Source organism: Lasioglossum baleicum, chromosome 7 (assembly GCF_051020765.1).
Source record: "Lasioglossum baleicum chromosome 7, iyLasBale1, whole genome shotgun sequence".
NCBI lineage: Eukaryota > Metazoa > Arthropoda > Insecta > Hymenoptera > Halictidae > Lasioglossum > Lasioglossum baleicum.
In genome coordinates this window covers 8,983,508-9,000,967 of record NC_134935.1, presented here as the reverse complement: position 1 = coordinate 9,000,967, position 17,460 = coordinate 8,983,508, and the positions used below count along the sequence as shown (strand labels likewise).

Below are 17,460 nucleotides of genomic sequence, written 5' to 3'. Positions count from 1 at the left end.
TGCTCGATAGGGAAGATAATTGTGAACTATCTTGAATTGATACGAATGAATGAACTTCATTGAGAAGATTCGAGGATAGAGATAACGGCTCTGCAAGTATGCGATCCTGGGAAACATAGCGACCCCTTCCCATGCATGCACGCACAAGAAAATGGATAAAAATATCTGGCAATTACGTAACCCGTCTCTGTGTATGGGCCTCGTTAACCGGCTAAGACTATCAGCGACCACGCGAGTTTTGTTACCCTCTCCAGCAGCGATGCTCCCTCGATCTATATACGTGGCGATCCACGGCTGCCAAGGAAGCGAACGGATTTCCCACAGTCGAGGATCAGACTTCGCTCAGCTCAGCCGATCCGAGTTGATCCAGGCAGCTTCGGCGAGATGGTGCCCCTAACCAGACTCCTCTTGCTGTCAGGTACGTTAATACTCTAATTTTTTTGAAGTTCTCTAATTTGACTCTTGAACGCCTCGAATCTCTAAGCCTTCGCACCTTAAAAAGCTAGAAAGGTTCATTTCGGTAAACTGGAGTTTTTTACAAGTCAACTGTGTCTTATCGGGTCCCACAAATGACAACACAACCTGTATGCATTATGTAAAAAAAGTAGCCGGAACTTGTAAATATGTAAAACACAAACTACTTATGTATTCGTCGAAATTTATCTTGTCACCTTCAAAATAAGCCCCGGCCGAGACAATACACATACGTCAAAGCTTCTCCCAGTTTTCGAAACATTTTTCAAACGCTGGGGAAGGTATAGCGTTCAGCTCTTCTCGCTAATTCTCTTTCATGGCTTGAATCGACACAAAACGCCTTCCCCAAAGTGGTAATTTCAGTTTACAAAGTAAGAAAAACTTTGAAATGAGAAATACCGGGTATTTCTTTCGCATAATGTACGAATCATGATAACTAGACTACGGATCTTTATGCAAAATAAAAATTGCCTGCATCGATTGCAAGAAATAGAAACCAAATTGAATGTTATTTCTTTCCTTGATGATTTTAACACTTTACCTACCGAAAGCCTATTAATAGGATTTTCAATAATTGTGCTGTACCAAAAAGAAGCATAGAAATTTTCTTTTACATTACAATCTTGAATGACGTTATTGAGGGTGACTTGTTAGTTCACAATGAAAATTGCCGTTGCTATTGAAGGTTCCATTAAAAAAGTGTTTAGCCGTGTACCATAGATTTTTCAAAATTATGCAATAATCACCGGTCGGTAATGTGTTAATAGAGGAGAAACAATTTTCAATTTCATCTACTCAAATGCATAAAGATCCGCAGTCTAGCGATAACAAACAGGATGACCTGATGCCATTTGAACAATGTCCAAGCGTTACCGTCGATGTTCGCAGGCATACTGAGCGGATTTGCGATCAGCATCGCGGGAACACCAGTGAACTACGACCAGCGTCAAACAGGCGAGGTAAACGTGGACGCAAAACTGGATAATTTCTTGATCCTGGTGTCGCCCTCGTCCAACGAAGGCTTGTGGAATTCTTTATTGACATCTGAGGTAGCGTTAGGTTTGTTAGCCTCCAGGCGTAGCGCGATAAAGCAGGAGCCGGGGAGTCAGAAACCAACTGAGACGACTGTATACGAGACCGAGGACAAGGAGGAGGGTAAGGAGCCCTACCACGTGGAGATAGTCCGCATAGAGAAGGACGGGGACACCGTGGCGAGAAGTAAACAACCTGAAATATTAAACGCTGAAGTTACCGAGGTCAAGATTGCTGGGAAGATAGGGGAAGCTACGAAAATCTTACAAGAAACTCCAGAGGTGTCCATCGATAAAATAACGTCGGAGAAAGGGTCCAGGAACCAGAAGAGCCGTAAACTAATCGAACGGAGCAGGAAGGTTCGCGTGGGATCAACGGTGGAAGACCTCGCTCAGGCTGATGATCTTGCAACTAAGGAAGAAGCGTCCAAAGCGGCCAGGCCTGGGATATCGCTAAAGAAGCAGCTGTCTAAAAAAGAAGAAGAGGAGTTGTCAGCCTTGTCCGAGGAACGGAACGAGCTGGGCAATAAACGCGACGAGCTGGTGTTGCTTGGCGATGGCGTTGAAAATTGCGGACCTGGAAGATACAGGGACAAGTCGGGAACCTGTCAGGAGGACAAGAATTTTTATTGAGATTTTTAGATTACGTCTCCTTGCGGTACTCGATCGGTTCTTCTTTTTGTAGATTTCTGTAGGTTATCGTTTGTAAACATGTACACTACCGCACATGGAAGTATGGACACTTCGTTAACAAAGTTAAAATAATCATTCTTGTACACGTACAATATCTACATTTACCAAATAATAAGTCACTAATATTTAACTTTCTTAAGTAATACAATAAATATAGTAATATACATAAATTTTTGTACGCGTTAGAAAAAAGTGCCCCAATTCTGAAACCTTGGTCTGGACACTGTTACAAGGGGTCCCATGAAGGAATATCACCGACACAGTTTTCACCGACAACGACTTTCGTATAAAAAAAATAAAACTAGGTTTACGGAGCTCTAGAAATAACTATTTCACATTATTTTATAAACATAACAAGCATGTGTCTATCCAAGTGTTTGGCCATTTTTCTAATAATATATACCCAAAGAAATAAATTTGGTAAATAATTCGTCAGGGAAGCATGTTTACAATCTTAATAATTGCAAATTAAGAATATTAGAACTCGCCTGTCAGTGCAGAATAGTTAAAGAAAAAAATGTCAGCACCATCTTTAGAAACGATGTTACTGTAATTTCTGTACGGTTCTTATTTTTTCACTTAATTTTCAAGTGTCCTTACTTCCATGAGCGGTATAGTGTATGTACCACTGCGACGATCTTTGTCGAGGTCAGTGGTACAACGTGGGTTCCGACGATGCTACTGTTGGGTGTCTCGTTGTTAGCGACCAGGAGGTAATATATACATAACTATTGTGATATACAATACATATATATGTATACAAGGCTCATTTTTGTACTTTCATTATTTATGTCACGCGTTACTCGTTTTTGTACTGTACCACGTAAACGAAAATAAATTATGGAAAAATATGGTTGTTTGTATTCTCATTGTAGACTCATTGTTACGCTTATCGGGAACGTTCGTTATTAGACTACGACAAAATAAAAATTTTCTACCTGATTTGCAACAAACTGGAGTGAAATAGAAATTTATTTTCCTTCTTAATATATTGAATAGGTTGAAAATAATGTAAAAGTATTTTTAAATTCTTCTAATATTTTTACTGTTTTAACACATTACCGATTATTGCATAATTTTGAAAAATCTATGGTATTGTGAACTAACAAGTCACTCTCAATAACGTCATCTAATAGTTTAATTGAAGATTGTAACGTAAAAGAAAATTTCTATACTTTCTTTTGGTACAGCACAATTATTGAAAATGTTAAAAATCATTGAAGTTGTTATTGAGTGTTAAATTACACTTATTCATTTTTGTCATAAATGCATCAAATGCGCTGTCTATTTATCATTCTCTGCACAATCGTCGGTTCAGTTCCAGACTCTAGATATTTATAGACTTCCTCGGCACTATTCGGTAAACAAGCGCCGCAGCCTGGAGCTTTAAATCCTTCTGTGTCGTATTTACTTCCTTGTTTTCATGCTCTGTCCGCTCGCGTAACAAAGAACGAGGTATTCGAATGTTTTCAAGGTTGGATCGACTGAGTTCAATGAATCTGGATATTTTGCGAGGCCATCAGGAGTCGTTCAGGTTCAAGAACCAGGAACCAGGAAGAGGACAGTTCAACAGAAGTTGAAGCGTGGCGGAAATGTGAGAGCAAGGGCAAGGTTACGGTAATAGGCGGCGACTGTGAGACAAGAGGAACCACGTGAGAGGAACAGGGAAATGAACTCGGTGGGGCCATGCGAGGCCATTGCCCTTTTACAAATTGGCTCTCTGTCCACGTGTGGGTTAGGTGCACGCGCATCCTTATCGCGTTCGACGGACAATCGCGTAAACCGGCCAGAACGATCGTGTTTCTCGTTTTTTAACCATACTTCCCTTCAAATCGTTTCACGTCATTTATCGTGGAGACACGCATTCTGTAAAATGTCAAGCAATTATGATCGTAATTATATCGTGTTTAGTGTCGTTTTAATCAGGAAAACGAGACGACCGTGATGGTAAAAGTTCATTAATGAGAAACCAAAAATAAGGAATGTTGATTTTTTAATTTAAAAGGCTGAGAATTATGAAAATTGCTTAAACCATGGTCAATTCATATTCTTTCTACTATCGACGAATATAGTGTATTGCATGTACCGTCACGTTTCCACTAAATATCGTATAATATATCGTCAATGTATATTTATTGTTCTTGTATTTATTGGTTGACATCGAACTAAACTTTCTTTAAAAGACAAATTAAATATATGTAGCTGAAAACTAGAAGATATAGGACCTTATACAAACCAGATATGTAGTGAACTTGTAGACTGTAATAGTATTTCTTAACACTTTACCTACCAGAAGCCTATTAATGGGATTTTCAATAATTGTGCTGTACCAAAAAAAAGCATAGAAATTTTGTTTCACATTGCAACTATTATAGCTATTCTTGAGGTCTGGGTTAGGTCACAATGAAAATTGCTCTTGCCATTGAAGGTTCCATTAAAAAGTGTTTAGCCATATACCGTAAATTTTTCGAAATTATGCAATAATCACCGGTCGGTAATGTGTTAATGAAAACGCTTCACAATGCATTCTATAATAACATCGGACATTTCGTATGCAACAACGTAATAATTGAAACCGGAAAGACATGAAAAATCGAGATAAATAGACACAGCATCATAATGGGTTAACGTGATTTACATAGGGTGAAATAGGTAGTTGACGCGACTATTCGAATAAACATTCTTGCGAATAAGATATGAACGTCTCGGTTTGTAGAAAGATTGATTGAAAGGGCATGTTTCTCGCTGCCGTGTATGCAAGAGAATTCTCTTACATTAATGTATAGTAACGTATTAATGTATTTATACACAGTGGCCCCTACGGGTTCTTGAACTTGCCTGAAGATCTGTTTCCATGCCAGGTGGGGACGGAAACGGGAACCGTGATCGGTGATCGGTTGGCAGGAGACGTCGTCATACCTCGCTCATCCTTCGCATCGTCAGGACGTCCATAGCTCGCTAGAAGCTCCATTTTTCTTCTTTTCTCGTTGACAACAATCGTGGTCCTTCAGCTCGCGTTACATCGCATAATCTCGTAAATAATAACCGTCCGTTTTCGTACTCCTGGACAGGGTAACTATAGATAGACGCCAACGCCGCAAGTCGTTAGAAAAGCACAATTTCGAGCTGTAATCGGACCGATAATCGCAACGCGTATCGATGTTACCGATCAACACGAGAATTTTTAAAATGGTGGTGCTGCTGCTGCTGCCGATGGTGATGAACTTGAATAGGATCGAGTGCAAACCGTTAACGAACGAGACGTCGCTCGAGGATCTGACCACTGCGTTGCCTAGTTCTTCGTCTCCGCAGGTCGATCATTACGATCAAAGGCAAAACGGAACCGAGAATTACCGTGTCCACTTGGATGGCATCGTCTTTGTTCTTGCTCCTGTCGAAGCGCTTTTCCTTGCAAACGCTGCCGCCGCTGGTAACAAGCCTAACTTACCGATACCTGATCCGGCAAAACCGACCCTGGGTAAACCGGAAGTCGAGCAGAAACCTTCGCCGTTGCCCAAATCGGCTACCAGGTATTTTGCGAACTCTGATTACTATTTAGACTGCGGATTTTATGGATTTATGTTAAAAACGATCTCAGCTAGGTTAACAAGTTCTCCAACAATTCTCTCTTGTGTTATTCTACGAATATAATCCTTTGTAATTTAAACAGCGAATTTTATGCATTTATGACAAAAATGGGTGGCTGCAATTTAAGACAGTAAAAATATTAGAAGAATTTAAAACTACTATTATATGTACTATTATCTAACCTATTAAACCTATTAAGAAAGAAAATAAATTTGTTTCACTGCAGTTTGTTGCAATTCAGTTTGTAGAAAATTTTTATTTTGCATCGAGATCCGCAGTCTATTTATAATTTACACGTTATCTAGTCTTCGAATTCAAAAGTAAAATCGTACAGAATTTCGATAGGTCGAAGGTTGAAATTCTTCTCTCGAGATTCGAGTTATCGAGCTTCCATTGTTTTGACGTTTAAATCTCCCGCCACGGCTGCGCTCGAGAACGAGGAATGCCCGGGAGTTTTAAACGGATGATTAGAATAGTTAGTAAAGGATAAATTTCGACAAATGATCAATTATGTATTCGCTGTTAGATTGTAAAAGTAGAAACGGAATTTTTCTCGTTCAAAAGGTCGTTTATGTATATCAGAATTATTCATAGTATATACTGAATCAATGAAATGTTTTTGTTGCAGGGCTGGGACACGTTTGTCGAGCTTATTGGCTCCGTTTTTGCATCGTCTTCGTCAATAATGAAAACCTGTATAAACTGGATAGAATATAAGGTTCCATCGATTCATCGTTAATGGACTGTGGATTATAATGCAGAGTACAATATTCCTAATTTAAATTACAGCCATCATATTTCGATATATACCCTTGCTTTAAATCAACTTCGTATACTATGTGATTTGAAATCAACAAATTTTGTTTCGTTTGAAACGTCACATTTTAAAGAAATACATTTTACAACCGACAGAAAGAGACAAATGATTTTATAACATGTAATCAGCTCTGAATTTATTCATTGTACATTGTATTTGATATGAACGCATGAACATCCACAGTCTAACCATTAGCTTCTGCATAATCATACTTCTTTTCATTAGTATTTTATACTGTACTTACACCCGATAAAAAGTGTTTGAGAACATACTAATAAAAACAGTATTTATACGTTCATTATACGTACGCGCTCCTCTACGTGCAATGTAATGTACACACAATTCTCACATACGCTTTCACACACACACGGAGGTGCAATGTACGATACGCTCTTATCGAAACGAAATTTATTTGATTAAAAATTAAAATACATTATTCATGAATTCTTTTTGGTATATCATCACAATACTTTGTATAAAAAATGCTTAGGACTATGCTCCACAGAATTTACATTGTCTGGGTGGAATCGTTTATTCTTAAAAAAAAACAGGAAAAAAAACAATAGGAGAGACAAAACGTATCATCAGTTTCACACGGAGTTTACAGACACGATTTTTATATAGTAGATAACGTGTACTTCAACGAAAGGGGAAGAAAAACTCCTCTGCCTTTTTTTGTGTTTATAATGGAAACGCAGTAAAATAGAGGAAATAAGGTTTACAAATGGTCATTTATATATATACGTATATACAATGTCCTGAACTTACACGACGGATCAATTGTGAATCATGGAAGCGAGTACAAGAATATGTTTTTGAAATATATCTCACCATTAAAATAGAAAGTAGCTCTGTGTTAATGTGTTTTTCCTCTTTTTTTTCGTCTTAAGTCCGAAAAAAGACAACACGACGTCGAAAACCGTGACTCTTTTTGGGGGAACTTCAACAAATTTTTCTGCGATATAGTAGGAGGCAGAGCCGTTAGACGCAATCGACAGTTAGGACACGTCCCGAGTGGCAAAAACGGTATGCGTTCTTAAAATTTCGTACAACGGAAAATTCGTCTTTTAAAATAGCAATGGTGCTTCGAACTACGACAAAGAACGGATCAAACGATATTTTACGAACAATTGAATTCGTTTCGAGTGATTCCCGGTCGCCTGTACCACCCCTGGCAGAAAGCTATCCGTCAAACAATATCAAACGTTCCACTTATCCGCGGAAACTCTACATTTATTTCGACAGTGAAAGAAAATAATTAAATACCTTTCCACTATGTCGTTAAATAACCGCTCGGGTAAGTTAACTTTACATAAAATTATTGCACATTTGTGTATAGATTTAGCATTACAAAAAATCCCGGTGGACGATCAGTCAATTGATTAAAAAATGCAGTGGATACGATTTAAGAAAGATGCCTCGTACAAAATGTACAAAACTTCAATGTAAACCGGAGAAGATTTTCATGATCTAAACTTTTCACCAAAAAGAGGGAGGCCAAAATGATTTTGTTAGTTACAATTAATGCAGAAAGCTATTTTATACAAGGATCAGCAGATAATTAAAATAATCGTAAACGGAAGCATCAGAAACAAATCTTTTCGATCTGACCGATAGTTCTAGCATTGAATACAATAATTATACAGCGGATCTTTATGCAAAATAAACATTTTCTACCTGAATTGCAACAAACTGGAGTGAAATAGAAATTTAGTTTCTTTCTTGTACTATGTTGTACGTTGGAAACAATATAACAGCATTCTTAAATTCTTCTAACGTGTTTACTATTTTAAATTACACTTACTCATTTCTGTCATAAATGCATAAAATCCACTGTCTAACAATAATATTATTTTTAAGTTATACCGCCTTCTACCAGGGCTGGCACGAGTCCGAACGCTCGCGACGCGACGTTGTACCGTAAACCTAATATACCCTGTATCTCACGTTAAAAGTGTTTCGTATTTTTCGTCCTTTCTGTTTTGTTTAACCCCTTGCCGTATTTTAACGAGTCACACTCGTCTCATGAAGATTTTAAACGAAGTCTAACAAATATGAATACGCCTTTCTTTGTAATAAATGAAATAAAATTTGATTCGTTTGTAATTAATATTTAAGCATTCGAATCAATGTAACCATGCAGAAAATATAAATTTTCTTTTCTCTTCCTATGACATTTTTTGAGATAAAGATGTTTTAATCACTGTAACTGTAAAGAAAATGATACGGCAAGGGGTTGATGGTCGAACAAGGAAGTGAAGCCTGAATGATGGAGAGTTCTTTGAAGGTGGATCGAGACCTGCGCGTCTCGCTACATCGTAGAGGAATTGATGCGCTCTCTCTCTCTCTTTCTCTCTCTCTCGCTCTTTCTCTCTCTCTCTCTCGACGATTACGTTGATCATCGTTAAGAAGCACAATCGGTTTCGGTGCTTTCGGTGGGCATGAGAAGTCGATTCGTTTAGCTACGAATTAAGTATTCCTTGGTTCGTCCGTTATTATTCGAAGCGATTAACCGTGAATTAATTCTAGCGCTGGTAACGACTAAAAACCCTTAATTGTAAATTATGCTAGGCGAAACGATGATGATCCGAGGACGTGCGCGGGTCGAAGTACGATCGGCTGAACGACAGAGCTTCGCGGATCACCTAGACTGCTAATCAGCGTCGACAAAATTATACGGGGAGGACATTTTTTTACGGTTATATACACGAAAAACATGACAGAACGCGACTCGACGAAGAAAAATACTGAAGCGCACGAGTATAGTTGGCTGCACGACGGAACGAAGAAAGCTGTACACGACTCCGACTCGCACTCGGAAAATAGTTTATTATTACAGCTCGTCGACTACGTCGCCTCGCCTAATCACCATGGCATCGCTCGGCCAGAGAAAAATCAATTTTCTCCGTCGAACAACTGATCATAAGACGTCGACGAACAGTTGTGCAAACGATACGCGAACAGTGGCGGATTAACACATCCTGGGACCATTACTTACATTTAACTATGTTTGTCGTTAATGAAATTCGAATGGAACATTATTCTCTCGCATGCAAAGTGATGTCAAAGAAGGAAGTTATACTGTTCCAGGAAGCAAACGATGTCAACAGATCTTTCGATCTTCCGAGACTATTGCTAAGGGGCATCGATGGTTTTTAAAATGGCACTACGTGTTTTAAAATTCATAGCATGGTAGCTGCTTTCACGACAAATCATTCCCTCTCCGACAGTTGCTTCTACCTTCGATGCTAACAGAGATATTGTACGGCGTGCCCTAAAAATGCGCTGCCTTGAAAGGGGCGCTTGCGGAAGTCGTTTGACGTAATTTTTTCTTTTGCGAAAACCTTCTGTGCAAAGGGAAAATTTTCGCAAAGGGAAGAGTTACTTGAAATCAGCCCTTTTAACCATCCGACGGCTGTGCCTGAGTCTATTTTGACCGGGAACATCGAAATTGTCATTTAAGTACTCAATTTGTGGCAATTAAACTAACTGAATAGCTGTTTCATTGAGGATATCGGAAAGACTAATGTGTCTACACGAGATATCATAAGAAGTAAATTTTTAAAAATTATTAATTAGATCTTTGAACGGTCCTAAGCATTGCCAATTATACATATAGCCGTAAAAATCGTCTGTTATCCGAGGGTTAAGAAAACACATTTTTCCGATACCTTATTATATGTTCCGTTTCGCGCGAATCACGGCGAAAAAATTGGTTTTTCTTTGGGTCGTGGGATGCGTAATTCGCCACTGTGTCCAGCGATATTCTCTTATCGTCAATAAACTGTGATCGATACAAACAATCAGAGGAAACACACGTGTGCTTTAGGAAGGAAGTTGAGCCGCTGCGTTAGCGTTGAGATCTTCACAGTTTCTCGGTTCCCCGGGACCGCTATTATTTGCGACTGCGGTCTCGTGAAATTTTAATTCCTCCTTACCCGCCTATAGGGGAATTATTCCATTTCACATATCTTGTTCGAAAAGTCAATTTGCTCGTTAAAAAAGCAGTGGCTCGAGAGAGAAAAAAAAAACGGCTGCCATGAAGCATGTTACAGATACGTGTCGGTCACGTCACCGGCTATTACCTCTTTGATCAGAAGACGACAGTTCTCCATAACGCTGCGACGCCTGTCCGAGGAGTTGCTCAGAATCTCATCGGACTGATGCAGATTGTCCACTATTTTACGCATCTCTTCCAGCTCGGTCACGGTCACCTCTAATTTCGTTTCTAATTCGGACCTGCGAATTAACGTCAATTTTATATCCTGTCTATTTTGGCTGTGGATTTAGAACTACGACTACCGAGCATCGAAATGAGAATGAAATTAATGAAATGCCATACTTCTCCTCTTTTAGCTCCTGGATGCAAGTGTCGTTGTCGAGTTGAATGATTCGCAACACTTTCAACAATTTCGTCAGGAGATTGTCCACGTCGATTACTTGATCGACGAGACCAACTGCGGGACAGTAATCCGAAGCCAGCGGGCCATCGTTGGTACCGGTGTCGGATTCGCTGATCGAGTCGCAATCATCGTCCTCCTCGTTCTCCACCTAAAACGTGGTCGCGGTAATTCGATATCTGGTTCATTCGGAAACAGAAACACTTCATTTACAGAAATAACAGTGCACGATGCGATTAGAGTCTGTTATTGTGCCTTTGGTGGAATCGGAGATGCAAGGTCCCTTCTACGAACCTGTCTTGGAAACCTTGATATTTAAGTGGATTACTGTTTATTCAAAATGATGTTAACAGTAACCGTACCACGACCGGTCAAATGACCGCTTTCACATTGTTTATTTTTTAATTATTCAAATTAGTATAATTTAAATTTCTTTATTCGAGCACTTTATTATTATAAAAATTGTGAAAAATCTAAATAAGTTCAGTCTTGTCATTTTTATAAAACAACATATAAACGACACATTTTGTACCCGGTATGGTTAGTGTTAATCGTTCCATAAGGATTGTTGGAATTGTTCATTAATTTTATATTGAATACTAAATCGCCGGAATCCAAGGTCATTTCGAGGTTATAGTATTGTAAAATAAATTATAAAATAATTATTAAACATCAAAGTAGGTACTTCAACATCCCAAAGCGGTGGAAAAATGATGGGATTTAAGATAGTTTTCAGGTTGATTGAATGAAGAAGCAAGAGAGACAGCGATGGGAAAGGAATGTTTACCTTGCGACGATGCAAAATAGCCTGCGTGAGATTGGTCAGGCTAGAACACTCGTCATTGGTGCGAGTCTTTTTGAGATTGCTCTCGTCGACGGTCTCCGGGAAGCTTAAAGCTCTGCGTAGAGAGTCGCTACTCGAGACCATGTTGTGCGAATAGGTATCGGGCAGAGGAACATCCTCTAGCACGCTCTCCATCATCAAACACGGCTCTGTTTCGAAGTCGAGCAGGTCCGACGAGGACTCCATACTTAATTCTGCTTGGAGATAAACGATTTCTATTGAAATTTTTTCAAGCAATAGTAATATGTAGACCGCGGATTTTATGTATTTTCCAATTTTTATCGACAAATTTTAGGAAAGTGGAATGAAATAAAATTCTATTTTTAATGGGAACAACCTTTGTTGATCCACAACAAATAAAAATTTTACAAAGTTCTATCGTATTTTATATTCTAGCTTTTTTGAACATTTTTATAAGCCATAAATGCATAAGGATCCGCAGTCTATTAATAAGTTTCTTCAAAATTTCAGCGGTGGAATTAGAGCGTTTGAAGGAAGCTTGCGCCGATAAGGTAGCGATGACGAACGCTATCTAAACGACTAATCAAGGTCTAAGTCGATTCTAAGGCTGTCAACGCAAACTGTGAACCTCGCAAGGCGCACCTTTGTACATTTGTTTAGCCGACTCGAACGTGGACTTCTTGTCGGCATTTTTCGTGGCGAAAGGATGCGTCGCCGCGTTCCGGATGGCCCCGATCACAGCGGAGACGAAGGAACCGCTCTTTGGACTAGGAGTGCACTCTTTCAGACTATGCTTGGAGCTAACAGGACTGGACTCGATGCTGCTGTTGCTTCTGCTGTACGCTTCATTGTGGTAAATCACGTCCTAAAAAGAAAAGACACGATTACCATCCGTTATCTACGAATAAAAATATGAAACACGTGTCTTTTCTTATTTAACAATAACGATTAAATTCATTTTCCTATCTCGTGTGAACGGAAGTGTTCAGACCGATGATCCGGAAAGATCGTTTCTACTGTAATTGCAAAGTGCAAATCGCAACGATAAGCGAACGAGTATTTACCTCGAGGTCCTTCACCGAGATATTGTAGGAAGTGATCAACTGGTCTACCAATCCCTCTAACCTAGTTCCCAAACCGGAAAGCGCGACCGCAGCCCCGGAAACTGCGGCTCCTTGCGTGAGCAACAGCTCCCTGCTTCGTCGTTCGACAGCGTTCAGTTTCATGCTCATGGATAAATTTTCTTGTCTGCAATACAAAGAAGAATAAAAGAATATTGCGGTCGAGACATAGGAACATGCCTTCCTCGTGCAACGCACGTACCGTCGTTGCTCGCTGATCCTAACTAGGTGCTTGCATTCTTCCGTTTGCCTTTCCAATTCCATCTCGCGTTTCGTTAGCATCTCTTCCTTCTTGGTGAGCTAGAAATTCAATCGGAGGATTAGACGCAATGAAATTTTTTATATACCACCGAGAAATTTTTACAATTTATTCAGAATAGGACATTCGATAAATTATTGTGAGTGGACTGCGGATCTTTATGCGAAGTAAAATTTGTCTACATTAATTGCAAGAAAGAGACGCTAAACAAGCAATTATTCCTTTCTTTAACGATTGCAACAAGTTGAAAGCAATGTATTGATATTCTTTTTGTAACGAAGATGCTCACTCGGTAGGAAACATCTGCATAATTTGTAGTTGAAACCTACTATTAAAATGTAACATAAATAATGAAGCATAAAATCATCTTCAGGTTCTAAGTATTCATGAGTCATTGCAAGTGTACACAAATGTGATTAACAAGAAGCCAGTTGCGCTCAGAGATTACAGGGGAATAACCAGTTTATGTTTTAGAAAAATAAATATTTGCTGCGTTACCGTCAGTGTAAATTAACTGTAAGTTACAAGCTAGATGTAATCTAGCTGTTTGTTTTGAGAAAGACAAATATTTCCTGTGTTGTTGGTGGTATAAATTAACTACAAATTGTATAAAAGGTTTAATCTACGAGCCGGTTTAAATTAGGTTACTTTCTCCTATAATCGATTGAATATATAATTCTGTATTTATAGAACCGTATTTATTTGAATTACGGTCGAATACACGAAGGAAGGAGATACCTCTGTCTCTGCCTCTTTCAGAGCCTCCGCCAGAGTAGCTTTCTCCTCTTGAAGGAAGTCTTGCATCTCGGCTGACTCTGCTTCTAGCTCTTGTTGCTGCTGCAGTAACGCCTTCTGAGCTGCCAGGCTCTTCTCCAAATCCTGAGCAATTGAATGCAAATGTTAGCAATATAAAGACTACTCTACCGCTGAAAAGTATCCAGACATTTCCTTTTTCCCAAACAATTTTGTCACTTGTAATTATTATTATGTATATTGTGGTATCATAGCACAATAGAATTTATTTTTATGTACAAATTATATAATGAAAATGCAACAATGTAATCTCTATCCATTTTAGTTACTATTTTAGATGCTTAAGCAACTTTCATGCGTTGCTACTACATATTTTGCAAGTGTCTGGATACTTTTCAGCGGTAGTGTAAATTCTCTAATCTTGAGGATACAATTCTCTATTTTTGGACATGTCTTACCCTGCTCAGCATGCGGCATAGGGACTGGAGATCCGCTATTTCCAGCTGCTGACTGGCCACCACTTGTCCGGAGGACTGCAAATGGCATTCCAGCTCCAGGAAGCTGTCGCTACCCTCTGGAAAAAAGCGTCGAGGTTTAAATCAGTCCTTCGATCAATTCTCTGATAGTCGATAGACTTTACTTAGAAGAAGAGCGTACCTGCGTGCTCTGACTGAGGAGTTCCAAGCATAGCGAGCACTCTCTGCGCGTTCCTATCAAGTTCCTGCCTAGCGAACGCATGATCCGCTTGCTCTTCTTCGAGCAATCGCTTCACCTCGGTGATCTCAGCCTTGAGCTTCTCGTTCTCCACCTTCTGGCCACTAGTCTCTTCCGTTAACCTCTTCAAGTCGCCCTGCATGGCATGCATATCCTCCCACGTGCCTTCCGTCTGACACTCTTCGTGCAGTCTCTCGACCACTTCCGATCCGATGACCACCGTCGGAACTCCCGACAAAGCGTTCTCTATATCCTGACCAGTTAGACCAGTTTGCACGCTAGTCTCGTGATAAATACGAGTCTTCTCTGCTACCTTGTGCCTCGGATAGGGCGGCAAACTCTTGTGAACAGAGGACTCCTTACCGATACCTTTCTTCTCGACCTGTCTACTCAGACTAGCATCCCTGCTGCCCGATCTGCTTCTAGTCATCTTGTCAGTCTTCTCGCTCGGCTTGGGAATGCTAATCTTGTTCCTGTTCCTCCTCGGCAAGGTAGCGTACGTGTCCAACGCTTTGTTGTCCGCGCTCATTGTCATTTTATCAGGCCTGGACAGCCTGGACATGTCCCCACGACCACTGTAAGGCATTCTGGGAGTGCCCAGAGGTTTACGGACCTCCTCGGACGGTGTGGAACTTGGGGTACGAGCTCCTCTGGTGCTAGAGCCGCCTCTAGACCTGCAACTACCTCCAGGACCTCTTCCACGCTGAGCCAGGTCCTTATTGATCTCTGTGGTCAACGCCGATGGCAGTGAATCCGGGATTGGTCGCGTTCTCGTACGAGGAGTCATAGACACTGATCCGGAACGGAACGTTGTCGATATTCTGTTGCTTGATGGTGTACTCTCCAAGGTTGTCTCCTTTGCTGTCGACTTCTCCCTGGACCTAGCCCTTGTCACCGGTTGCGTTTTGCTCAGGATGCTCCTCGGCGTGGTGGTCCTTGGCTTGGACCTGGAAATTTTGTAGATACATTTTTGTTCCTTTAATATTTCCCATTTTCTTTGATCCGTTTAGCTTTCTGATAATCCCACGTATCTCGCGGTGACGAGGTTCGCAGTTTTTAAATTTAAAGTCGTTGATGTATCCGTCATTAATCCGAATAAATTACATAAAAATTTGTTTTGTATACTTCGAGACGCGCGTACAGTGAAGAAGAAGAAGTGTATATGGCTTTTTAATGATCTTTTTCCTTATCCCCGAAAAAATATGAAAATTAAGATGGAGCAATATTAAGGAACAGCTTGACGATAGTATACCTTGGGGTAGTCGCAACATAGTTGTTGGTCAGAGGGATCGGCTTAGCCCTGGTATTTTTCTGAGCCTCCGTCGCGGTTGTCTTCTTCTTGGCCACGCTCGACGCAGCCACCGTCCTCTTCGTATTCGTTCGGTTCGCTCTGGCAGAGACGCTGCCGGCGATCGACGAGCTTTCGCTGCCACCCTCGCTCGTGCCCTCACCGCCAGTGGTTAGCCTAACATCGTCAGGAAGGGTGGCGCAGGGGTCCTCGTAAACCGAGCAACAGCTCACTAAACTAGAGTCGCAGGAGGCCTCGTCCAAGCCGCCGCAACTGCTCGCGTAGTCTAGGCTGTTTCTGCTTCGCACCTGAAAAATAGGAAACTTAAAAATAGGATTTTGGAGAGCGATCGCGGCCTAGATTGGTCTTTTATCTAGCGCTTGTGACTACTGAAAAACCCCATTTTTGCATTATCTAGAAATGAGCAATCGCAATGAGCAATTGCAATCCTGGATACCTTTCTGTATTTAACATGTTTGCACAAATTCTCATTATAAGACTATAAATTAATATATTAGCGAGTAAAGAATGGACATTCAGAGAAAATTTGTAACATTTTTAACATTAAAAAGAAATTGAACACAAGGGTTAAGTTGCACTCGCTACTCAAAATATTGAAGTTAGAATTGCAATTAGGACATGATCGTAAAGAAAGAGAATATGTGACACCATTTTCTACAGTATATAGGTGAAGAGGGCGAAGGTGTTGAAGAAACATCTTCATGCTAGTCTGCTGTTTGCAACAGCCCAGTCGTAAAGGCAAAGTTGTTAAATAATTGAACGGCGCAACGACCTGCGTTTTCGCGTCCCGATCGATCTTACCCTTGGAACCTCTGTGGCGCAGCCCTCGACGCCGCTGTCGCTGCCATCCTTGCTGTCTTTTCCTTCGCCAGCGTAATCCTTCCTGTCGACGGACAGCGTTTGTTCGGCCCTGTGAGCGTCCAAGTCCGTCACGTGGATCACGGTGATGTTGCAATCGCTGTTCATCGTTCCATCGGGGTCTTCTTCGTTGAGCAGACTGCTGGTATCGACCAATGGGGACGCGAGGTCTTCCGGGACCCCTGAATCCTGTCGCGCTACATTCTGCACGGGGGACACTTTCAGGCTATTGTCCTCGAGAGGCGTCTCCATCTCGAGGTTGGCTTGCTCGGTGCTCGGGCTGACGCTCATTTCCTTGGTGCCATCCTGGAATCACAATTGGAACAATCTTCTCTATCATTTCTGTCACCGCCGTAAAAGTCATGGAAAAATTATGGAAAAGACGACGCCAAATCGCGAGGAATTGGGGAAAAAAGACATCAAAATCTTATACAATAAACATCGTGTACGCGCGCTCTAAGAGTAATTATTGTCTACATATTTCATTTCTAGAATATAGCGTTTTCAAACGGTTAGGCGACTCCGGTCGCGAAGCTCAATTTCCTTTTTCCTGTCCCTTTATCTTCATTGGAGAATTGGGGAAAAAAGACATCATAAAATTTTCTACGTACAATAAACATCGCGATGCGCTTTAAGAG

General features: G+C 40.6%; 3 protein-coding genes across 6 annotated transcripts in view; 2 read left to right on the top strand and 1 right to left on the bottom strand.

Moving 5' to 3' along the window:
• Window positions 1-260: 260 nt before the first annotated feature.
• On the top strand, window positions 261-3,049 carry LOC143210612 (uncharacterized). The gene is made up of 2 exons (XM_076427624.1): window positions 261-418; window positions 1,363-3,049. Exons 1-2 carry the CDS (start codon window positions 385-387, stop codon window positions 2,136-2,138), a joined length of 810 nt encoding a protein of 269 aa, XP_076283739.1. The 5' UTR covers window positions 261-384; the 3' UTR covers window positions 2,139-3,049.
• Window positions 3,050-5,097: 2,048 nt separating this feature from the next.
• Window positions 5,098-7,448, top strand: LOC143210616 (uncharacterized). Its single transcript, XM_076427632.1, has 2 exons — window positions 5,098-5,728; window positions 6,415-7,448. Exons 1-2 carry the CDS (start codon window positions 5,358-5,360, stop codon window positions 6,470-6,472), a joined length of 429 nt encoding a protein of 142 aa, XP_076283747.1. The 5' UTR covers window positions 5,098-5,357; the 3' UTR covers window positions 6,473-7,448.
• Window positions 7,449-9,562: 2,114 nt separating this feature from the next.
• Corn (microtubule-binding protein cornetto) overlaps window positions 9,563-17,460 on the bottom strand; it is a 45,939-nt gene continuing 38,041 nt past the window's right edge. For all 4 annotated transcript variants that reach the window (XM_076427611.1, XM_076427613.1, XM_076427609.1 and 1 more), the window contains exons 2-13: window positions 16,766-17,128; window positions 15,908-16,251; window positions 14,599-15,602; window positions 14,400-14,515; window positions 13,927-14,067; window positions 13,132-13,229; window positions 12,873-13,056; window positions 12,451-12,673; window positions 11,791-12,041; window positions 10,946-11,154; window positions 10,689-10,842; window positions 9,563-10,545 (exon numbers count right to left, since the gene is read on the bottom strand). In XM_076427611.1, coding sequence (XP_076283726.1) covers window positions 10,429-10,545; window positions 10,689-10,842; window positions 10,946-11,154; window positions 11,791-12,041; window positions 12,451-12,673; window positions 12,873-13,056; window positions 13,132-13,229; window positions 13,927-14,067; window positions 14,400-14,515; window positions 14,599-15,602; window positions 15,908-16,251; window positions 16,766-17,113 — 3,189 coding nt within the window. In that variant the 5' untranslated portion in view covers window positions 17,114-17,128 and the 3' untranslated portion in view covers window positions 9,563-10,428. The remainder of the gene's footprint in view (window positions 10,546-10,688; window positions 10,843-10,945; window positions 11,155-11,790; window positions 12,042-12,450; window positions 12,674-12,872; window positions 13,057-13,131; window positions 13,230-13,926; window positions 14,068-14,399; window positions 14,516-14,598; window positions 15,603-15,907; window positions 16,252-16,765; window positions 17,129-17,460) is intronic.